At 48.3% G+C, this 25,124-nt stretch overlaps 1 protein-coding gene and 1 long non-coding RNA gene across 3 annotated transcripts in view; both read left to right on the forward strand.

Annotated features, from left to right (window-relative positions):
* The first annotated feature begins 238 nt into the window (after positions 1–238).
* Positions 239–25,124, forward strand: part of LOC123999590 (procollagen galactosyltransferase 2-like) — a 30,675-nt gene continuing 5,789 nt past the window's right edge. Inside the window, exons 1-10 of one of the 2 annotated variants that reach the window (XM_046305501.1) lie at positions 239–596; positions 13,294–13,404; positions 18,982–19,099; positions 19,959–20,093; positions 20,334–20,538; positions 20,770–20,889; positions 21,020–21,096; positions 21,993–22,099; positions 22,269–22,401; positions 22,948–23,075. In XM_046305501.1, coding sequence (XP_046161457.1) covers positions 394–596; positions 13,294–13,404; positions 18,982–19,099; positions 19,959–20,093; positions 20,334–20,538; positions 20,770–20,889; positions 21,020–21,096; positions 21,993–22,099; positions 22,269–22,401; positions 22,948–23,075 — 1,337 coding nt within the window. In that variant the 5' untranslated portion in view covers positions 239–393. The remainder of the gene's footprint in view (positions 597–13,293; positions 13,405–18,981; positions 19,100–19,958; positions 20,094–20,333; positions 20,539–20,769; positions 20,890–21,019; positions 21,097–21,992; positions 22,100–22,268; positions 22,402–22,947; positions 23,076–25,124) is intronic. The other variant, XM_046305500.1, reaches the window with a different exon arrangement.
* LOC123999591 lies at positions 16,926–18,119 on the forward strand. Its single transcript, XR_006832485.1, has 3 exons — positions 16,926–17,150; positions 17,433–17,486; positions 17,702–18,119. It is a non-coding gene; the product is annotated as an uncharacterized LOC123999591 (long non-coding RNA).

A 25,124-nucleotide genomic window follows, 5' to 3' on the forward strand; every position in this document is an offset into this window, starting at 1 on the left:
CACCAAAATGACAACCGGTCCTGATAGGACCAGAAAATAATGTCGCCGTCGGTAACTGGGATGACAATAATCGCTCATAAATCAAAACTACTTTTTCTAAATGTTTAAACGCACACCAGCGGCAGGTTATCAATTCCTTTAAAAGCCCGTTAAAATGTGCGCAAATAGTAGCCTACTATAAGCAAATAGTTACATTGTATCGTGCAGGTAATACAATTTTCTCACAGGGCTTTTGGTGCGGAAGTTGTAATTCAAAACCTTCCACCGATACTGCCAAGGAAAGAGATTCATCTTGAGGGGGGGTTTAAAATAGAGGAAAACACCATTTTCCTTATTGCTGACGCGGACTGGGAGCTGTAGCTACATGCAGTAGCTTGGACTGCTACATCCACCATGTTTCTTTGGATTTTAGTTTTAGGGGCCTTCGTTTCTAGATCAGAATGTTACTTTTCGGAGGAGAAATATCCAGAAGAATCGAAAATGCAGCCGCCAACGGTTGTTATTGCGATCATTGCTCGGAACGCGGCGCATTCCTTGCCGTACTACCTCGGAGCATTGGAGAGACTGAACTATCCCAAAGCACGCATTTCTGTTTGGTAGGTGGCAGACGTCCTGTCAGCGCTCTTTCCCTGGCCGCTATTTGTTAAAATGTAATTCTTATCAAACTCGTGGGCGATCAATCGCATTTGGATTAGATTAAGAATACCTCTCGTCCCCAGTCGCCAGTCGCCAGTCGCCAATCCCCATAATCCCGTTAGAACCATTGATCTCCTAACAAAATAAAATGCTTCAGCTTCTATTGGGTACTCTAATTATGCTTTCTTTCTTTTTCTCCAATGCAGAGTTCATGAAGTAAAAATAATTTAAGCCATTGTATTATGCAATTTTCACATTAGCCTGTACTTTACACCAGACTTTCCTTGCTGGACATATGTTTTCCAGTTTCTTGAAGTACTTTGGAAATCCAATTTATTTCTATGTTGAAGCTGAAATAGTATTTTCATTGCTTTTTCCATAGACACTCTTATCCAGGGAAATTTTCAGTACATTTCCACTGTGGGAATTGAACCCACAACCCTAGCTTTGCAAGTTCCATGCTCTACCAACTGAGCCACATCATCACATACCACTTGATGTCTCAATGTACTCAATACTGTATTGGTCATCGTTTTTCATCATGCTGATAGAAAGTCTACAAACCTAGATGACCAGCCTATGTACAATACATTTACATTAAGTGGTTTGTAAGGATGGTAAATTAATACTGCACGAAAAAAAGTGGTGGTTTTCAATGTTATTTGATCAAGAAAAATATTTAATTTGGTGTGGATGTTTTGTGTCTTTGCTGATAACCTAAATGTTTGAGGACAGGGGATTGTTCTTTCTGGATCATTAGAATGACAGTCACAGAGAAAAGGACAGGGGAATGTTCTTTCTGGATCATTAGAATGACAGTCACAGGGGAATGTTCTTTCTGGATCATTAGAATGACAGTCACAGAGAAAAGGACAGGGCATTGTTCTTTCTGTGTCCCATTAGAATGACAATCACAGATAGGGGATTGTTCTTTCTGTGTCCCATTAGAATGACAGTCACAGGGGAAGATCATTAGAATGACAGTCACAGGGGAATGTTCTTTCTGGATCATTAGAATGACAGTCACAGAGAAAAGGACAGGGGATTGTTCTTTCTGGATCATTAGAATGACAGTCACAGAGAAAAGGACAGGGCATTGTTCTTTCTGTGTCCCATTAGAATGACAATCACAGATAAAAGGACAGGGGATTGTTCTTTCTGTGTCCCATTAGAATGACAGTCACAGAGAAAAGGACAGGGGATTGTTCTTTCTGGATCCCATTAGAATGACAGTCACAGAGAAAAGGACAGGGGATTGTTCTTTCTGTGTCCCATTAGAATGACAGTCACAGAGAAAAGGACAGGGGATTGTTCTTTCTGTGTCCCATTAGAATGACAGTCACAGAGAAAAGGACAGGGGAATGTTCTTTCTGGATCATTAGAATGACAGTCACAGAGAAAAGGACAGGGGATTGTTCTTTCTGTGTTCTATTAGAATGACAGTCACAGAGAAAAGGACAGGGGATTGTTCTTTCTGTGTTCTATTAGAATGACAGTCACAGAGAAAAGGACAGGGGATTGTTCTTTCAGTGGATCCCATTAGAATGACAGTCAGAGAAAAGGACAGGGGAATGTTCTTTCTGGATCATTAGAATGACAGTCACAGAGAAAAGGACAGGGGATTGTTCTTTCTGTGTTCTATTAGAATGACAGTCACAGAGAAAAGGACAGGGGATTGTTCTTTCTGTGTTCTATTAGAATGACAGTCACAGAGAAAAGGACAGGGGATTGTTCTTTCTGGATCCCATTAGAATGACAGTCACAGAGAAAAGGACAGGGTATTGTTATTTCTGGATCATTAGAATGACAGTCACAGAGTAAAGGACAGGGGATTGCTCTTTCTGGATCCCATTAGAATGACAGTCACAGAGAAAAGGACAGGGGATTGTTCTTTCTGGATCATTAGAATGACAGTCACAGAGTAAAGGACAGGGGATTGTTCTTTCTGGATCCCATTAGAATGACAGTCACAGAGAAAAGGACAGGGGATTGTTCTTTCTGTGTTCTATTAGAATGACAGTCACAGAGAAAAGGTCAGGGGATTGTTCTTTCTGTGTTCTATTAGAATGACAGTCACAGAGTAAAGGACAGGGGATTGTTCTTTCTGGATCCCATTAGAATGACAGTCACAGAGAAAAGGACAGGGGATTGTTCTTTCTGTGTTCTATTAGAATGACAGTCACAGAGTAAAGGACAGGGGATTGTTCTTTCTGGATCCCATTAGAATGACAGTCACAGAGAAAAGGACAGGGTATTGTTATTTCTGGATCATTAGAATGACAGTCACAGAGTAAAGGACAGGGGATTGTTCTTTCTGGATCCCATTAGAATGACAGTCACAGAGAAAATGACAGGGGATTGTTCTTTCTGTGTTCTATTAGAATGACAGTCACAGAGAAAAGGACAGGGGATTGTTCTTTCTGGATCCCATTAGAATGACAGTCACAGAGAAAAGGACAGGGGAATGTTCTTTTTGGATCCCATTAGAATGACAGTCACAGAGTAAAGGACAGGGGATTGTTCTTTCTGGATCCCATTAGAATGACAGTCACAGAGAAAAGGACAGGGTATTGTTATTTCTGGATCATTAGAATGACAGTCACAGAGTAAAGGACAGGGGATTGCTCTTTCTGGATCCCATTAGAATGACAGTCACAGAGAAAAGGACAGGGGATTGTTCTTTCTGGATCATTAGAATGACAGTCACAGAGTAAAGGACAGGGGATTGTTCTTTCTGGATCCCATTAGAATGACAGTCACAGAGAAAAGGACAGGGTATTGTTATTTCTGGATCATTAGAATGACAGTCACAGAGTAAAGGACAGGGGATTGCTCTTTCTGGATCCCATTAGAATGACAGTCACAGAGAAAAGGACAGGGGATTGTTCTTTCTGGATCATTAGAATGACAGTCACAGAGTAAAGGACAGGGGATTGTTCTTTCTGGATCCCATTAGAATGACAGTCACAGAGAAAAGGTCAGGGGATTGTTCTTTCTGTGTTCTATTAGAATGACAGTCACAGAGTAAAGGACAGGGGATTGTTCTTTCTGGATCCCATTAGAATGACAGTCACAGAGAAAAGGACAGGGGATTGTTCTTTCTGTGTTCTATTAGAATGACAGTCACAGAGTAAAGGACAGGGGATTGTTCTTTCTGGATCCCATTAGAATGACAGTCACAGAGAAAAGGACAGGGTATTGTTATTTCTGGATCATTAGAATGACAGTCACAGAGAAAAGGACAGGTGATTGTTCTTTCTGGATCATTAGAATGACAGTCACAGAGTAAAGGACAGGGGATTGTTCTTTCTGGATCCCATTAGAATGACAGTCACAGAGAAAAGGACAGGGGATTGTTCTTTCTGGATCCCATTAGAATGACAGTCACAGAGAAAAGGACAGGGGATTGTTCTTTCTGGATCATTAGAATGACAGTCACAGAGTAAAGGACAGGGGATTGTTCTTTCTGGATCCCATTAGAATGACAGTCACAGAGAAATGGTACAGGACAACAACTCTTACAAGATCAACTATTGAATCCTGCAAGATACTGTTCTTAATTATACATCTATCTTTTTGCCAAAGCAGAGATGCTGAAAAAAGTATTTTTTTCCCGCTACAAATGTCTCTATCAGTCCGCTAATACTAGTTAAGACACAGTGCATTACTTTTGTGACTTTTTTATATTTTATAAACAGTACCAGTCAAAAGTTTGGACACACCTACTCACTCAATGTCTTCACTATTATTCTACAATGTAGAAAATAGACAAAATGAAGAAAAACCCTGGAATGAGTAGGTGTGTCCAAACCTTTGACTGGTACTATATATATATATATATATATATATAAATACACATGTTTTTTTAACAAAACAAATGTTCAGATTTTCCAGGGTGTGTTGCAGCAGCCTCAGAACCCCTACCTCCCTTGGCAATGGAAACACCTGATTCAATTAGTCAAAGGCTTGATTAGTTGCCTAATTGAATCAGGTGTGCCAGTTTAGGGTTAAGACTAAATCTGTAAAAAGTCCTGGGGCCAAGGAGTGGGTAAGGAAACCCTGTTTCATGCTACAGTCTTCATGTTAGGCTACTGGATGCTTTACACAGAGAATAGGCTTCGTTCCACAGATTCCACTTGTGATTTCCTGTTCTGCATTTCATAGGGAGTCCTTACTTATTAGGGATCTCCTCTGCATATTGATTATCATATTGTTTTCTCCATCGCATGTGTGACACTTTGGTTGGTCTGATTTGCAGTGTCTTGCAGATGATTTCATTTCCTAGTTGTGGTGTGCTTGCCTGCAAGTAAGGCAGACCAAGTGGTTCATACACTATACCGTCAACATGCTAGTGCCAGACAGTGTGTCTATACCCCCATATCAGACAGTGTGTCTATACCCCCATATCAGACAGTGTGTCTATACCCCCATATCAGACAGTGTGTCTATACCCCCATATCAGACAGTGTGTCTATACCCCCATATCAGACAGTGTCTATACCCCCATGTCAGACAGTGTGTCCCCATATCAGACAGTGTGTCTATGTCCCCATGCCAGACAATGTGTCTATGTCCCCATTACATTTACATTTACATTTAAGTCATTTAGCAGACGCTCTTATCCAGAGCGACTTACAGTGTGTCTATATCCCCATGCCAGACAGTGTGTCTATACCCCCATATCAGACAGTGTGTCTATACCCCCATATCAGACAGTGTGTCTATACCCCCATATCAGACAGTGTGTCTATACCCCCATGTCAGACAGTGTGTCCCCATATCAGACAGTGTGTCCCCATGTCAGACAGTGTGTCCCCATGTCAGACAGTGTGTCCCCATATCAGACAGTGTGTCTATGTCCCCATGCCAGACAGTGTGTCCCCATATCAGACAGTGTGTCTATGTCCCCATGCCAGACAGTGTGTCCCCATATCAGACAGTGTGTCCCCATGTCAGACAGTGTGTCCCCATATCAGACAGTGTGTCTATGTCCCCATGCCAGACAGTGTGTCCCCATGTCAGACAGTGTGTCTATGTCCCCATGTCAGACAGTGTGTCTATGTCCCCATGTCAGACAGTGTGTCTATATCCCCATGTCAGACAGTGTGTCTATATCCCCATGTCAGACAGTGTGTCTATGTCCCCATGCCAGACAGTGTGTCCCCATGTCAGACAGTGTGTCTATATCCCCATGTCAGACAGTGTGTCTATATCCCCATGTCAGACAGTGTGTCTATATCCCCATGTCAGGCAGTGTGTCTATATCCCCATGTCAGACAGTGTGTCTATGTCCCCATGCCAGACAGTGTGTCCCCATGTCAGACAGTGTGTCTATATCCCCATGTCAGACAGTGTGTCTATATCCCCATGTCAGGCAGTGTGTCTATATCCCCATGCCAGACAGTGTGTCCCCATGTCAGACAGTGTGTCTATATCCCCATGTCAGACAGTGTGTCTATATCCCCATGTCAGACAGTGTGTCTATATCCCCATGCCAGACAGTGTGTCCCCATGTCAGACAGTGTGTCTATATCCCCATGTCAGACAGTGTGTCTATGTCCCCATGTCAGACAGTGTGTCTATATCCCCATGCCAGACAGTGTGTCCTCATGTCAGACAGTGTGTCTATATCCCCATGTCAGACAGTGTGTCTATGTCCCCATGTCAGGCAGTGTGTCTATATCCCCATGTCAGGCAGTGTGTCTATATCCCCATGTCAGGCAGTGTGTCTATGTCCCCATGTCAGACAGTGTGTCTATGTCCCCATGTCAGACAGTGTGTCTATGTCCCCATGTCAGACAGTGTGTCTATATCCCCATGTCAGACAGTGTGTCTATGTCCCCATGCCAGACAGTGTGTCCCCATGTCAGACAGTGTGTCTATATCCCCATGTCAGACAGTGTGTCTATATCCCCATGCCAGACAGTGTGTCCCCATGTCAGACAGTGTGTCTATATCCCCATGTCAGACAGTGTGTCTATGTCCCCATGTCAGACAGTGTGTCTATATCCCCATGCCAGACAGTGTGTCCCCATGTCAGACAGTGTGTCTATATCCCCATGTCAGACAGTGTGTCTATGTCCCCATGTCAGACAGTGTGTCTATATCCCCATGCCAGACAGTGTGTCCTCATGTCAGACAGTGTGTCTATATCCCCATGTCAGACAGTGTGTCTATGTCCCCATGTCAGGCAGTGTGTCTATATCCCCATGTCAGGCAGTGTGTCTATATCCCCATGTCAGGCAGTGTGTCTATGTCCCCATGTCAGACAGTGTGTCTATGTCCCCATGTCAGACAGTGTGTCTATATCCCCATGTCAGACAGTGTGTCTATGTCCCCATGCCAGACAGTGTGTCCCCATGTCAGACAGTGTGTCTATATCCCCATGTCAGACAGTGTGTCTATATCCCCATGCCAGACAGTGTGTCCCCATGTCAGACAGTGTGTCTATATCCCCATGTCAGACAGTGTGTCTATGTCCCCATGTCAGACAGTGTGTCTATATCCCCATGCCAGACAGTGTGTCCCCATGTCAGACAGTGTGTCTATATCCCCATGTCAGACAGTGTGTCTATGTCCCCATGTCAGACAGTGTGTCTATATCCCCATGTCAGGCAGTGTGTCTATATCCCCATGTCAGGCAGTGTGTCTATGTCCCCATGTCAGACAGTGTGTCTATGTCCCCATGTCAGACAGTGTGTCTATGTCCCCATGTCAGACAGTGTGTCTATATCCCCATGTCAGGCAGTGTGTCTATGTCCCCATGTCAGGCAGTGTGTCTATGTCCCCATGTCAGACAGTGTGTCTATGTCCCCATGTCAGGCAGTGTGTCTATATCCCCATGTCAGACAGTGTGTCTATGTCCCCATGTCAGACAGTGTGTCTATGTCCCCATGTCAGACAGTGTGTCTATATCCCCATGTCAGGCAGTGTGTCTATGTCCCCATGTCAGACAGTGTGTCTATGTCCCCATGTCAGACAGTGTGTCTATGTCCCCATGTCAGACAGTGTGTCTATGTCCCCATGTCAGACAGTGTGTCTATGTCCCCATGCCAGACAGTGTGTCTATGTCCCCATGCCAGACAGTGTGTCTATGTCCCCATGCCAGACAGTGTGTCTATGTCCCCATGCCAGACAGTGTGTCTATATCCCCATGCCAGACAGTGTGTCTATACCCCCATATCAGACAGTGTGACCCCATGTCAGACAGTGTGTCTATATCCCCATGTCAGACAGTGTGTCTATATCCCCATGTCAGACAGTGTGTCAATGTCCCCATGTCAGACAGTGTGTCAATGTCCCCATGTCAGACAGTGTGTCTATGTCCCCATGTCAGACAGTGTGTCTATGTCCCCATGTCAGACAGTGTGTCTATGTCCCCATGTCAGACAGTGTGTCTATATCCCCATGTCAGACAGTGTGTCAATGTCAGACAGTGTGTCAATGTCAGGCAGTGTGTCTATATCCCCATGTCAGACAGTGTGTCAATGTCCCCATGTCAGACAGTGTGTCAATGTCCCCATGTCAGACAGTGTGTCAATGTCCCCATGTCAGATAGTGTGTCAATGTCCCCATGTCAGACAGTGTGTCAATGTCCCCATGTCAGACAGTGTGTCAATGTCCCCATGTCAGACAGTGTGTCTATATCCCCATGTCAGACAGTGTGTCTATATCACCATATCAGACAGTATGTCCCCATGTCAGACAGTGTGTCTATATCACCATATCAGACAGTATGTCCCCATGTCAGACAGTGTGTCTATATCCCCATGTCAGACAGTGTGTCTATATCCCCATGTCAGGCAGTGTGTCTATATCCCCATGTCAGACAGTGTGTCTATATCCCCATGTCAGGCAGTGTGTCTATATCCCCATGTCAGGCAGTGTGTCTATATCCCCATGTCAGGCAGTGTGTCTATATCCCCATGTCAGGCAGTGTGTCTATATCCCCATGTCAGGCAGTGTGTCTATATCCCCATGTCAGGCAGTGTGTCTATATCCCCATGTCAGGCAGTGTGTCTATATCCCCATGTCAGGCAGTGTGTCTATATCCCCATGTCAGGCAGTGTGTCTATATCCCCATGTCAGACAGTGTGTCTATATCCCCATGTCAGACAGTGTGTCTATATCCCCATGTCAGACAGTGTGTCTATATCCCCATGTCAGACAGTGTGTCTATATCCCCATGTCAGACAGTGTGTCTATATCCCCATGTCAGACAGTGTGTCTATATCCCCATGTCAGACAGTGTGTCTATATCCCCATGTCAGACAGTGTGTCTATATCACCATATCAGACAGTATGTCCCCATGTCAGACAGTGTGTCTATATCCCCATGTCAGACAGTGTGTCCCCATGTCAGACAGTGTGTCTATATCCCCATGTCAGACAGTGTGTCTATATCCCCATGTCAGACAGTGTGTCTATATCCCCATGTCAGACAGTGTGTCTATATCCCCATGTCAGGCAGTGTGTCTATATCCCCATGTCAGACAGTGTGTCTATATCCCCATGTCAGACAGTGTGTCTATATCCCCATGTCAGACAGTGTGTCTATATCCCCATGTCAGACAGTGTGTCTATATCACCATATCAGACAGTATGTCCCCATGTCAGACAGTGTGTCTATGTCCCCATGTCAGACAGTGTGTCTATGTCCCCATGTCAGACAGTGTGTCTATATCCACATGTCAGACAGTGTGTCCCCATGTCAGACAGTGTGTCTATATCACCATGTCAGACAGTGTGTCTATGTCCCCGTATCAGACAGTGTGTCCCCATGTCAGACAGTGTGTCCCCATGTCACATGTACTTCCGGCGCCGACTGAGATGGCCGCCTCGCTTCGCGTTCCTAGGAAACTATGCAGTTTTTTGTTTTTTTTACGTGTTATTTCTTACATTAGTACCCCAGGTCATCTTAGGTTTCATTACATACAGTCGAGAAGAACTACTGAATATAAGATCAGCGTCAACTCACCATCAGTACGACCAAGAATATGTTTTCCGCGATGCGGATCCTGTGTTCTGCCTTACAAACAGGACAACGGAATGGATCGCATGCAGCGACCCAAAAAAACGACTCTGAAAAAGAGGGAAACGAGGCGGTGTTCTGGTCAGACTCCGAAAAAGGGCACATCGCGCACCACTTCCCAGCATTCTTCTTGCCAATGTCCAGTCTCTCGACAACAAGGTTGACGAAATCCGAGCAAGGGTGGCATTCCAGAGGGACATCAGAGACTGCAACATTCTCTGCTTCACGGAAACATGGCTTACTGGGAAGACGCTATCCAGGGCGGTGCAGCCAACGGGTTTCTCCACGCATCGCGCCGACAGAAACATACATCTCTCTGGTAAGAAGAGTGGCGGGGGCGTATGCCTCATGACTAACGGTACATGGTGTGATGAAGGAAACATACAGGAACTCAAATCCTTCTGTTCACCTGATTTTAGAATTCCTCACAATCAAATGTAGACCGCATTATCTTCCAAGATAATTCTCTTCGATTATAATCACAGCCGTATATATCCCCCCCAAGCAGACACATCGATGGCTCTGAACGAACTTTATTTAACTCTTTGCAAACTGGAAACCATTTATCCGGAGGCTGCATTCATTGTAGCTGGGGATTTTAACAAAGCTAATCTGAAAACAAGACTCCCTAAATTTTATCAGCATATCGATTGCGCAACCAGGGGTGGTAAAACCTTGGATAATTGTTACTCTAACTTCCGCGACGCATATAAGGCCCTGCCCCGCCCCCCTTTCGAGAAAGCTGACCACGACTCCATTTTGCTGATCCCTGCCTACAGGCAGAAGCTAAAACAAGAGGCTCCCACGCTGAGGTCTGTCCAACGCTGGTCAGACCAAGCTGACTCTACACTCCAAGACTGCTTCCATCACGTGGACTGGGACATGTTTCGTATTGCGTCAGATGGAAATATTGACGAATACGCTGATTCGGTGTGTGAGTTCATTAGAACGTGCGTTGAAGATGTCGTTCCCATAGCAATGATAAAAACATTCCCAAACCAGAAACCGTGGATTGATGGCAGCATTCGCGTGAAACTGAAAGCGCGAACCACTGCTTTTAATCAGGGCAAGGTGTCTGGTAACATGTCCGAATATAAACAATGCAGCTATTGCCTCCGCAAGGCTATTTTAAACAAGCTAAGCGTCAGTACAGAGACAAAGTGGAATCTCAATTCAATGGCTCAGACACAAGAGGCATGTGGCAAGGGTCTACAGTCAATCACGGACTACAAGAAGAAACCCAGCTCAGTCACGGACCAGGATGTCTTGCTCCCAGGCAGACTAAATAACTTTTTTGCCCGCTTTGAGGACAATACAGTGCCAATGACACGGCCTGCAACGAAAACATGCAGTCTCTCCTTCACTGCAGCCGAGGTGAGTAAGACATTTAAACGTGTTAACCCTCGCAAGGCTGCAGGCCCAGACGGCATCCCCAGCCGCGCCCTCAGAGCATGTGCAGACCAGCTGGCCGGTGTGTTTACGGACATATTCAATCAATCCCTATACCAGTCTGCTGTTCCCACATGCTTCAAGAGGGCCACCATTGTTCCTGTTCCCAAGAAAGCTAAGGTAACTGAGCTAAACGACTACCGCCCCGTAGCACTCACTTCCGTCATCATGAAGTGCTTTGAGAGACTAGTCAAGGACCATATCACCTCCACCCTACCTGACACCCTAGACCCACTCCAATTTCCTTACCGCCCAAATAGGTCCACAGACGATGCAATCTCAACCACACTGCACACTGCCCTAACCCACCTGGACAAGAGGAATATCTATGTGAGAATGCTGTTCATCGACTACAGCTCGGCATTCAACACCATAGTACCCTCCAAGCTCGTCATCAAGCTCGAGACCCTGGGTCTCGACCCCGCCCTGTGCAACTGGGTACTGGACTTCCTGACGGGCCGCCCCCATGTGGTGAGGGTAGGCAACAACATCTCCTCCCCGCTGATCCTCAACACGGGGGCCCCACAAGGGTGCGTTCTGAGCCCTCTCCTGTACTCCCTGTTCACCCACGACTGCGTGGCCACGCACACCTCCAACTCAATCATCAAGTTTGCGGACGACACAACAGTGGTAGGCTTGATTACCATCAATGACGAGACGGCCTACAGGGAGGAGGTGAGGGCCCTCGGAGTGTGGTGTCAGGAAAATAACCTCACACTCAACGTCAACAAAACTAAGGAGATGATTGTGGACTTCAGGAAACAGCAGAGGGAACACCCCCCTATCCACATCGATGGAACAGTAGTGGAGAGGGTAGCTAGTTTTAAGTTCCTCGGCATACACATCACAGACAAACTGAATTGGTCCACTCACACTGACAGCGTCGTGAAGAAGGAGCAGCAGCGCCTCTTCAACCTCAGGAGGCTGAAGAAATTCGGCTTGTCACCAAAAGCACTCACAAACTTCTACAGATGCACAATCGAGAGCATCCTGGCGGGCTGTGTCACCGCCTGGTACGGCAACTGCTCCGCCCTCAACCGTAAGGCTCTCCAGAGGGTAGTGAGGACTGCACAACGCATCACCGGGGGCAAACTACCTGCCCTCCAGGACACCTACACCACCTGATGTTACAGGAAGGCCATAAAGATCATCAAGGACATCAACCACCCGAACCACTGCCTGTTCACCCCGCTATCATCCAGAAGGTGAGGTCAGTACAGGTGCATCAAAGCTGGGACCGAGAGACTGAAAAACAGCTTCTATCTCAATGCCATCAGACTGTTAAACAGCCACCACTAACATTGAGTGGCTGCTGCCAACACACTGTCATTGACACTGACCCAACTCCAGCCACTTTAATAATGGGAATTGATGGGAAATGATGTAAATATATCACTAGCCACTTTAAACAATGCTACCTTATATAATGTTACTTACCCTACATTATTAATCTCATATGCATATGTATATACTGTACTCTACATCATCGACTGCATCCTTATGTAATACATGTATCACTAGCCACTTTAACTATGCCACTTTGTTTACTTTGTCTACACACTCATCTCATATGTATATACTGTACTCGATACCATCTACTGTATGCTGCTCTGTACCATCACTCATTCATATATCCTTATGTACATATTCCTTATCCCCTTACACTGTGTATAAGACAGTAGTTTTGGAATTGTTAGTTAGATTACTTGTTGGTTATCACTGCATTGTCGGAACTAGAAGCACAAGCATTTCGCTACACTCGCATTAACATCTGCTAACCATGTGTATGTGACAAATAAAATTTGATTTGATTTGACAGTGTGTCTATATCCCCATGTCAGGCAGTGTGTCTATATCCCAATGTCAGACAGTATGTCCCCATGTCAGACAGTGTGTCTATGTCCCCATGTCAGACAGTGTGTCAATGTCCCCATGTCAGACAGTGTGTCAATGTCCCCATGTCAGACAGTGTGTCAATGTCCCCATGTCAGACAGTGTGTCAATGTCCCCATGTCAGACAGTGTGTCAATGTCCCCATGTCAGACAGTGTGTCAATGTCCCCATGTCAGACAGTGTGTCAATGTCCCCATGTCAGACAGTGTGTCAATGTCCCCATGTCAGACAGTGTGTCTATGTCCCCATGTCAGACTGTGTGTCTATGTCCCCCATATCCGCAGGGCAGCGACAGATCACAATGCTGACAACACTACTGCTGTTCTGAGAGAATGGCTGACAGTCATGCAACAGTTTTATCACTACGTGGAATGGAGGCCTATGGAGCATCCTACGTAGGTTTGAGATGTGTTCAGCATTATCATGTTTTCTTCTAGAAGTATGCATGCTTGTACGTGTGTGTTTGTTGACACAGTTGATTAGCTCTGAAAAACCCTTGATTAACAGCTCATTTGTATAAACTCTGTATTAGCTTACCTGAACATCCAGACGGTAGTAGCAGTAGCCGACAGCTGAGCCTCAACTCACAATGTAACTTTAAAACACAGTGTGAATAGAAAAGAAAAGCCTTAAATAAATGTTTGGTGTTAACAGAGCCTGCTGACAACAGTACTACCTGACCTGAGGTCACCTCTCATTTTCTCTCTCTAAGTACCTCAAAGCAATGCAGGAATGATACTGTAGCATGCCTCTGCATGTGTGTGTGTGTGTGTCTCATTCTGACTCCCTCGCAGGTCCTACCCAGGAGAGATGGGGCCTAAATACTGTAGCATGCCTCTGCATGTGTGTGTGTGTGTCTCATTCTGACTCCCTCGCAGGTCCTACCCAGGAGAGATGGGGTTGGTGTGTGTCTCATTCTGACTCCCTCGCAGGTCCTACCCAGGAGAGATGGGGTTGGTGTGTGTCTCATTCTGACTCCCTCGCAGGTCCTACCCAGGAGAGATGGGGTTGGTGTGTGTCTCATTCTGACTCCCTCGCAGGTCCTACCCAGGAGAGATGGGGATGTAGCATGCCTCTGCATGTGTGTGTGTGTGTCTCATTCTGACTCCCTCGCAGGTCCTACCCAGGAGAGATGGGGTTGGTGTGTGTCTCATTCTGACTCCCTCGCAGGTCCTACCCAGGAGAGATGGGGTTGGTGTGTGTCTCATTCTGACTCCCTCCCAGGTCCTACCCAGGAGAGATGGGGTTGGTGTGTGTCTCATTATGACTCCCTCCCAGGTCCTACCCAGGAGAGATGGGGCCTAAATACTGTAGCATGCCTCTGCATGTGTGCGTGTGTGTCTCATTCTGACTCCCTCGCAGGTCCTACCCAGGAGAGATGGGGTTGGTGTGTGTCTCATTCTGACTCCCTCGCAGGTCCTACCCAGGAGAGATGGGGTTGGTGTGTGTCTCATTCTGACTCCCTCACAGGTCCTACGCAGGAGAGATGGGGCCTAAATACTGTAGCATGCCTCTGCATGTGTGCGTGTGTGTCTCATTCTGACTCCCTCGCAGGTCCTACCCAGGAGAGATGGGGTTGGTGTGTGTCTCATTCTGACTCCCTCGCAGGTCCTACCCAGGAGAGATGGGGTTGGTGTGTGTCTCATTCTGACTCCCTCGCAGGTCCTACCCAGGAGAGATGGGGTTGGTGTGTGTCTCATTCTGACTCCCTCGCAGGTCCTACCCAGGAGAGATGGGGTTGGTGTGTGTCTCATTCTGACTCCCTCGCAGGTCCTACCCAGGAGAGATGGGGTTGGTGTGTGTCTCATTCTGACTCCCTCGCAGGTCCTACCCAGGAGAGATGGGGCCTAAATACTGTAGCATGCCTCTGCATGTGTGTGTGTGTGTCTCATTCTGACTCCCTCGCAGGTCCTACCCAGGAGAGATGGGGTTGGTGTGTGTCTCATTCTGACTCCCTCGCAGGTCCTACCCAGGAGAGATGGGGTTGGTGTGTGTCTCATTCTGACTCCCTCCCAGGTCCTACCCAGGAGAGATGGGGTTGGTGTGTGTCTCATTATGACTCCCTCCCAGGTCCTACCCAGGAGAGATGGGGCCTAAATACTGTAGCATGCCTCTGCATGTGTGCGTGTGTGTCTCATTCTGACTCCCTCGCAGGTCCTACCCAGGAGAGATGGGGTTGGTGTGTGTCTCATTCTGACTCCCTCGCAGGTCCTACCCAGGAGAGATGGGGTTGGTGTGTGTCTCATTCTGACTCCCTCACAGGTCCTACGCAGGAGAGATGGGGCCTAAATACTGTAGCATGCCTCTGCATGTGTGCGTGTGTGTCTCATTCTGACTCCCTCGCAGGTCCTACCCAGGAGAGATGGGGTTGGTGTGTGTCTCATTCTGACTCCCTCGCAGGTCCTACCCAGGAGAGATGGGGTTGGTGTGTGTCTCATTCTGACTCCCTCACAGGTCCTACCCAGGAGAGATGGGGTTGGTGTGTGTCTCATTCTGACTCCCTCACAGGTCCTACCCAGGAGAGATGGGGTTGGTGTGTGTCTCATTCTGACTCCCTCGCAGGTCCTACCCAGGAGAGATGGGGTTGGTGTGTGTCTCATTCTGACTCCCTCGCAGGTCCTACCCAGGAGAGATGGGGTTGGTGTGTGTCTCATTCTGACTCCCTCCCAGGTCCTACCCAGGAGAGATGGGGTTGGTGTGTGTCTCATTCTGACTCCCTCCCAGGTCCTACCCAGGAGAGATGGGGCCTAAATACTGTAGCATGCCTCTGCATGTGTGCGTGTGTGTCTCATTCTGACTCCCTCGCAGGTCCTACCCAGGAGAGATGGGGTTGGTGTGTGTCTCATTCTGACTCCCTCGCAGGTCCTACCCAGGAGAGATGTGGTTGGTGTGTGTCTCATTCTGACTCCCTCACAGGTCCTACCCAGGAGAGATGGGGCCTAAATACTGTAGCATGCCTCTGCATGTGTGCGTGTGTGTCTCATTCTGACTCCCTCGCAGGTCCTACCCAGGAGAGATGTGGTTGGTGTGTGTCTCATTCTGACTCCCTCCCAGGTCCTACCCAGGAGAGATGGGGTTGGGTGGTCTCATTCTGAACAGGTCCTGTGTCTCATTCTGACTCCCTCCAGGTCCTACCCAGGAGAGATGGGGTTGGTGTGTGTCTCATTCTGACTCCCTCCCAGGTCCTACCCAGGAGAGATGGGGTTGGTGTGTGTCTCATTCTGACTCCCTCCCAGGTCCTACCCAGGAGAGATGGGGTTGGTGTGTGTCTCATTCTGACTCCCTCCCAGGTCCTACCCAGGAGAGATGGGGTTGGTGTGTGTCTCATTCTGACTCCCTCCCAGGTCCTACCCAGGAGAGATGGGGCCTAAATACTGTAGCATGCCTCTGCATGTGTGCGTGTGTGTCTCATTCTGACTCCCTCGCAGGTCCTACCCAGGAGAGATGGGGTTGGTGTGTGTCTCATTCTGACTCCCTCGCAGGTCCTACCCAGGAGAGATGTGGTTGGTGTGTGTCTCATTCTGACTCCCTCACAGGTCCTACCCAGGAGAGATGGGGCCTAAAGGTCCTACCCTGTAGCATGCCTCTGCATGTGTGCGTGTGTGTCTCATTCTGACTCCCTCGCAGGTCCTACCCAGGAGAGATGTGGTTGGTGTGTGTCTCATTCTGACTCCCTCCCAGGTCCTACCCAGGAGAGATGGGGTTGGTGTGTGTCTCATTCTGACTCCCTCACAGGTCCTACCCAGGAGAGATGGGGTTGGTGTGTGTCTCATTCTGACTCCCTCACAGGTCCTACCCAGAGAGATGGGGTTGGTGTGTGTCTCATTCTGACTCCCTCCAGGTCCTACCCAGGAGAGATGGGGTTGGTGTGTGTCTCATTCTGACTCCCTCACAGGTCCTACCCAGGAGAGATGGGGTTGGTGTGTGTCTCATTCTGACTCCCTCCCAGGTCCTACCCAGGAGAGATGGGGTTGGTGTGTGTCTCATTCTGACTCCCTCCCAGGTCCTACCCAGGAGAGATGGGGTTGGTGTGTGTCTCATTCTGACTCCCTCCCAGGTCCTACCCAGGAGAGATGGGGCCTAAATACTGTAGCATGCCTCTGCATGTGTGCGTGTGTGTCTCATTCTGACTCCCTCGCAGGTCCTACCCAGGAGAGATGGGGTGGTTGGTGTGTCACAGGTCTACCCAGGAGAGATCTCATTCTGACTCCCTCACAGGTCCTACCCAGGAGAGAGGTCCTGACCCAGGGAGAGATGGGGTTGGTGTGTGTCTCATTCTGACTCCTCACAGGTCCTACCCAGGAGAGATGTGGTTGGTGTGTGTCTCATTCTGTCACAGGTCCTACCCAGGAGAGATGGGGCCTAAATACTGTAGCATGCCTCTGCATGTGTGCGTGTGTGTCTCATTCTGACTCCCTCGCAGGTCCTACCCAGGAGAGATGGGGTTGGTGTGTGTCTCATTCTGACTCCCTCGCAGGTCCTACCCAGGAGAGATGGGGTTGGTGTGTGTCTCATTCTGACTCCCTCACAGGTCCTACCCAGGAGAGATGGGGTTGGTGTGTGTCTCATTCTGACTCCCTCACAGGTCCTACCCAGGAGAGATGGGGTTGGTGTGTGTCTCATTCTGACTCCCTCACAGGTCCTACCCAGGAGAGATGGGGTTGGTGTGTGTCTCATTCTGACTCCTCACAGGTCCTACCCAGGAGAGATGGGGTTGGTGTGTGTCTCATTCTGACTCCCTCACAGGTCCTACCCAGGAGAGATGTGGTTGGTGTGTGTCTCATTCTGACTCCCTCCCAGGTCCTACCCAGGAGAGATGGGGTTGGTGTGTGTCTCATTCTGACTCCCTCACAGGTCCTACCCAGGAGAGATGGGGCCTAAATACTGTAGCATGCCTCTGCATGTGTGCGTGTGTGTCTCATTCTGACTCCCTCGCAGGTCCTACCCAGGAGAGATGGGGTTGGTGTGTGTCTCATTCTGACTCCCTCGCAGGTCCTACCCAGGAGAGATGGGGTTGGTGTGTGTCTCATTCTGACTCCCTCACAGGTCCTACCCAGGAGAGATGTGGTTGGTGTGTGTCTCATTCTGACTCCCTCACAGGTCCTACCCAGGAGATGTGGTTGGTGGGTCTCATTCTGACTCCCTCACAGGTCCTACCCAGGAGAGATGGGGTTGGTGTGTGTCTCATTCTGACTCACAGGTCCTACCCAGGAGAGATGGGGCTAAATACTGTAGCATGCCTCTGCATGTGTGCGTGTGTGTCTCATTCTGACTCCCTCGCAGGTCCTACCCAGGAGAGATGGGGTTGGTGTGTGTCTCATTCTGACTCCCTCGCAGGTCCTACCCATGAGAGATGTGGTTGGTGTGTGTCTCATTCTGACTCCCTCACCCAGGAGAGAGGTCCTGACCCAGGGAGAGATGGGGTTGGTGTGTGTCTCATTCTGACTCCCTCACAGGTCCTACCCAGGAGAGATGGGGTTGGTGTGTGTCTCATTCTGACTCCCTCACAGGTCCTACCCAGGAGAGATGTGGTTGGTGTGTGTCTCATTCTGACTCCCTCGCAGGTCCTACCCAGGAGAGATGTGGTTGGTGTGTGTCTCATTCTGACTCCCTCACAGGTCCTACCCAGGAGAGATGGGGTTGGTGTGTGTCTCATTCTGACTCCCTCACAGGTCCTACCCAGGAGAGATGGGGCCTAAATACTGTAGCATGCCTCTGCATGTGTGCGTGTGTGTCTCATTCTGACTCCCTCGCAGGTCCTACCCAGGAGAGATGGGGTTGGTGTGTGTCTCATTCTGACTCCCTCGCAGGTCCTACCCAGGAGAGATGGGGTTGGTGTGTGTCTCATTCTGACTCCCTCACAGGTCCTACCCAGGAGAGATGGGGTTGGTGTGTGTCTCATTCTGACTCCCTCACAGGTCCTACCCAGGAGAGATGGGGTTGGTGTGTGTCTCATTCTGACTCCCTCACAGGTCCTACCCAGGAGAGATGGGGCCTAAATACTGGAGCACCGGCAGATATGAATACCTGATGAAACTCAAACAGGCTGCTCTCAACTTCGCCAAGACACGCTGGGCTGACTACATACTGGTACAGTCACATGTCTACTCTGTCCTCTGGCCTACAAGTAGCATCATATCTACTCTGTCCTCTGGCCTACAAGTAGCATCATATCTACTCTGTCCTCTGGGTTACAAGTAGGATCATATCTACTCTGTCCTCTGGGTTACAAGTAGCATCATATCTACTCTGTCCTCTGGGTTACAAGTAGCATCATATCTACTCTGTCCTCTGGCCTACAAGTAGCATCATATCTTTTCTGTCCTCTAGCCTGCAAGCAGCATCATATCTACTCTGTCCTCTGGCCTACAAGTAGCATCATATCTACTCTGTCCTCTGGGTTACAAGTAGCATCATATCTACTCTGTCCTCTGGGTTACAAGTAGCATCATATCTACTCTGTCCTCTGGCCTACAAGTAGCATCATATCTTTTCTGTCCTCTAGCCTGCAAGCAGCATCATATCTACTCTGTCCTCTGGCCTACAAGTAGCATCATATCTACTCTGTCCTCTGGGTTACAAGTAGCATCATATCTACTCTGTCCTCTGGGTTACAAGTAGCATCATATCTACTCTGTCCTCTGGGTTACAAGTAGCATCATATCTACTCTGTCCTCTGGGTTACAAGTAGCATCATATCTACTCTGTCCTCTGGGTTACAAGTAGCATCATATCTACTCTGTCCTCTGGGTTACAAGTAGCATCATATCTACTCTGTCCTCTAGCCTGCAAGCAGCATCATATCTACTCTGTCCTCTGGCCTACAAATAGCATCATATCTACTCTGCCCTTGATCTCCACTAAACACTCTCAACAATCACACACTCTGTCCAGAGCCATGGCATGAGATATCTATTGACTCATATTATTACATCTCTGTCTCCTCCAGTATGCTGACACAGACAACATCCTGACCAACCCAGAGACTCTGAACCTTCTGATAGCAGAGAACAAGTCTGTTGTGGCCCCCATGCTGGACTCTCAGGGAGCTTACTCCAACTACTGGTGCGGCATCACTCCCCAAGTAAGACAGTAAAGATCTGAGCCAGCACAGTTGGTTGTGGGTAGGCACGATTGTGTGAAATGGAAAGTTGGTTTGTATAAATGTGATTAAAGACCATATTGTTTTCATTTCAATCATTCATTTACATGGGGACAGATGCAATTAAAACATTGACACATTGAATGTACAAACAGTCAGATACGTTGCGGCATCGCACCTTAGCTTATGCTAATTTCCAGTACCCTGTGTGTCTGTTCCCAGGGTTACTACCGGCGTACAGCTGAGTATTTCCCTACCAGACAGCGCCACCGGCTGGGCTGCTACCCGGTGCCCATGGTCCACTCTACCTTCCTGCTGGACATGAGGAAGACGGGTATGAAGAAGCTGGCCTTCCACCCTCCTCACCTGGACTACTCCTGGCCCTTCGATGACATCATCGTCTTCGCCTTCTCCTGCCGCGTCTCAGGTTGGGGTCTACAGTACAGCATGTACATTATAATGCACACACAGTCAGTCATGAACACACATGCTCCCACACACACTTAGTCTAATAACGTGTAATCGCAAACATGCACATCCCTGCTGCTGGGGTGTAATCAATGTGTTCCTTGTGTAAAAGGCTAGATGATTACATGCACATGTTACTGGCACGTCGAGGCCATGGAGACTGTTTAATAACAGAGTTTATTGTTTTCAGAGGTGCAGATGTACCTGTGTAACAAGGTGAGGTATGGTTACCTGAACGTCCCAGCCAAGCCTCACCACACCATAGAGGACGACAGCATCAGCTTTAGTCATCTCATCCTGGAGGCCACCAGTAAGAAACCTTATTTGGTCGTTTTTTACATCATTCTAAAGTTATTTAAGAATCGGTGTCTAACAGTAATAGATGTGTAATAACTAGGTAATAACGGTAAAAATAACACGTCTCTATGTTCTTCCCCCAGTCGATGGCCCCCCCATGGCCCCCTCCAAATACGTGAGCCTCTTCCCCAAACAGAGAGACCTCATGGGCTTCGATGAGGTGAGACAAAGGCCAGGAGCCCAAACTCCTCATCACATACCTGAATAGATTAAATCATTAGCAGTGGCTTGGAACACTGCTGTAGACTATTTACATCAAAAAACATTTTATTTGTCACACGCGCGAAAACAGGTATAGACCTTACCGTGAAGTATAGACCTTACCGTGAAGTATAGACCTTACCGTGAAGTATAGACCTTACCGTGAAGTATAGACCTTACCGTGAAGCATAGACCTTGCCGTGAAGTATAGACCTTACCGTGAAGCATAGACCTTACCATGAAGTATAGACCTTACCGTGAAGTATAGACCTTACCGTGAAGTATAGACCTTACCGTGAAGTATAGACCTTACCGTGAAGTATAGACCTTACCGTGAAGTATAGACCTTACCGTGAAGTGATTACTTACAAGCCCTTTACCAATAATGCAGTTAAAAAAATAAAATAGAGTTAGTAAAATATTTACTAAATAAACTAAAGTAAAAAATGTAATAAGTAGTTACGTAATAAAATAACAATAATTTGGATATATACAGCGGGTACCGGTACCGAGTCAATGTGCGGGGGTACAGGTTAGTTGGGGTAATTTGTACATGTACAGTAGGTAGGGGTAAAATGACTATACATAGATGATGCCCGACGGGGTGTTGTATACGGTCTGATATATCACGGCTGTCAGCCAATCAGCATTCAGTGCTCGAACCACACCCAGTTTATAATGGTAGTATGATCTCTCACACTCAATATAAGATAAGATATACTTTATTAGTTCATACAGGATAGACATTTGTCTTCTACTTTTGACCCAACCCCTCTGATATACACACACAATCTATGGATCACTGTGTCTCTGAGTTAACCCCTGACCTCTGACCCTGGCTGTTCCGTGTTGTAGGTGTACCTGATCAACCTGCGTCGTCGCCAGGACCGTAGAGACAGGATGCTGTATTCTCTCAATGAGCTAGAGATAGATGTCAAGGTGGTGGACGCCATCGATGGAGGGTGAGAATTAGCCTGCGAATCCTGACTCAATTATGCTACGTTTCACTAAACAGAGTTGAATTCAGTCTGGATATCCAGGCTAGGTGAGGATACAATGCTTGGCATAGCTGTGGCTCTGAGGGAGGTTTAGAGAGAGTCGGAGACTATGATGTCTGTGTGTGTCCTGCAGAGCTCTGAACAGCAGTGATATAAAGATTCTGGGAGTGGACATACTGCCTGGTTACTATGACCCGTTCTCTCGCCGTACCCTGACAAAAGGAGAGGTGGGATGCTTCCTGAGTCATTACTATATCTGGAAGGAGGTGAGGAGCACAGACACACACACACACAGACACAGACAGACACACACACAGACACGGACACACAGACACGGACACACACACACACACACACAGACTAGGACACACACACACACACACACACACACACACACACACACACACACACACACACACACACACACACACACACACACACACACACACACACACACACACACACACACACACACACACACACACAGACTAGGACACACACACACACACACACACACACACACAGACTAGGACACACACACACACACACACACACACAGACTAGGACACACACACACACACACACACACACACACACACACACACACACACACACACACACACACACACACACACACACACACACACACACACACACACACACACACACACACACACACACACACACATCTTGGGACATGGGACCTGGAGGGCGATGTCAGTAGGAGCTTAATTGGCTCGTTCAGTAAAGTCGAAATGCCTCTGTGGTCTGTGATTAGAGCTAATTTAAACTACATGTTCCACCCCTCTCAGATGGTAGACCAGCAGATGGACAAGGCGCTGATCTTCGAGGATGACGTGCGTTTCCAGGCCAACTTCAAGCGGCGTGTACTTCGTCTGATGGAGGAGGTGGAGATGGTGGAACTGGACTGGGACATCATGTGAGTCACTGTCACAAACGGTCACCCTGGTGACCAGATGACTATTGCCTACCCGTGTTGCCATGAAGAGGAAAGGGCCTAGCTGCCCTGGACTCATTTTGTATGATAAACTAATCTGGGTGAGGAGGGAGTGAGGAGGAGGGGGAGAATGAGGAGGGGGGAGGAGAAGGGAGATGGAGGAGAAGGTGGAGGAGAGGGGGAGGTGGAGGAGGAGATGGAGGAGAGGGAGGAGGAGGAGGAGGGGGAGGAAGAGAAGGTGGAAGAGGATGGGGGAGGAGGAGAAGGCGAAGGAGAAGGTGAATTAGGAGGGAGAGTAGAGTAGGATCGGGGAGCCTATTTCAAGAGCATTATTCCACAGATATTGTACAACATGTAAAGTCGTACTGGGTGGGGTTAGTCTGAACGACTAACACTGTCTCTCTCCCTCCCTCCCCTGTCCACTACTCTGACTGACTAACCCTGTCTTTCTCTCTCTCCTCTGTCCAGTACTCTGACTGACTAACCCTGTCTCTCTCTCTCCCTCCCCTGTCCAGTACTCTGACTGACTAACCCTGTCTTTCTCTCCCTCCCCTGTCCAGTACTCTGACTGACTAACCCTGTCTCTCTCTCTCCCTCCCCTGTCCAGTACTCTGACTGACTAACCCTGTCTTTCTCTCTCTCCCCTGTCCAGTACTCTGACTGACTAACCCTGTCTTTCTCTCCCTCCCCTGTCCAGTACTCTGACTGACTAACCCTGTCTCTCTCTCTCCCTCCCCTGTCCAGTACTCTGACTGACTAACCCTGTCTCTCTCTCTCTCTCTCTCTCTCTCTCTCTCTCTCTCTCTCTCTCTCTCTCTCTCTCTCTCTCTCTCTCTCTCTCTCTCTCTCTCTCTCTCTCTCTCTCTCTCTCTCTCTCCTCTGTCCAGTACTCTGACTGACTAACCCTGTCTCTCTCTCCTTCCCCTGTCCACTACTCTGACTAACCCTGTCTCTCTCTCTCACCTGTCCACTACTCTGACTGACTAACCCTGTCTCTCTCTCCTTCCCCTGTCCACTACTCTGACTAACCCTGTCTCTCTCGCTCCCCTGTCCACTACTCTGACTAACCCTGTCTCTCTCCCTCCCTCCCCTGTCCACTACTCTGACTGACTAACCTTGTCTCTCTCTCCTTCCCCTGTCCACTACTCTGACTAACCCTGTCTCTCTCTCTCTCCTCTGTCCACTACTCTGACTGACCCTGTCTCTCTCTCTCCAATGTTCAGTACTCTGACTAACCCTGTCTCTCTCTCTCCTCTGTTCAGTACTCTGACTAACCCTGTCTCTCTCTCTCCTCTGTTCAGTACTCTGACTAACCCTGTCTCTCTCTCTCCCCTGTCCACTACTCTGACTTACCCTGTCTCTTCCCCCCCTCCCCTGTCCATTACTCTGACTAACCCTGTCTCTCTCTCTACTCTGTCCAGTACTCTGACTAACCCTGTCTGTCTCTCCTCTGTTCAGTGCTCTGACTAACCCTGTCTGTCCTCTGTCCAGTACACTGACTAACCATGTCTCCCTATCTCCCCTGTCCACTTCTCTGACTTACCCTGTCTCCCTCCCTCCCCTGTCCACTACTCTGACTAACCCTGTCTCTCTCTCCCCTCTGTCCACTACTCTGACTAACCCTGTCTCTCTCTCTCTCCTCTGTTCAATACTCTGACTAACCCTGTCTCCCTCTCCTCTGTCCAGTACTCTGACTAACCCTGTCTCCCTCCCTCCCCTGTCCACTACTCTGACTAATCCTGTCTCTCTCTCCCCTCTGTCCACTACTTTGACTAACCCTGTCTCTCTCTCTCCTCTGTTCAGTACTCTGACTAACCCTGTCTCTCTCTCTCCCCTGTCCAGTATTCTGACTAACCCTGTCTCTCCCCCTCCCCTGTCCAGTACTCTGACTAACCCTGTCTCTCTCTCTCCTCTGTCCAGTACTCTGACTAACCCTGTCTCTCTCTCTCCCTCCCCTGTCTACTACTCTGACTAACCCTGTCTCTCTCTCTCTCTCCCCTGTCCAGTACTCTGACTAACCCTGTCTCTCTC

The sequence above is a fragment of the Oncorhynchus gorbuscha genome, linkage group LG16, assembly GCF_021184085.1.
Source record: "Oncorhynchus gorbuscha isolate QuinsamMale2020 ecotype Even-year linkage group LG16, OgorEven_v1.0, whole genome shotgun sequence".
Lineage (NCBI taxonomy): Eukaryota > Metazoa > Chordata > Actinopteri > Salmoniformes > Salmonidae > Oncorhynchus > Oncorhynchus gorbuscha.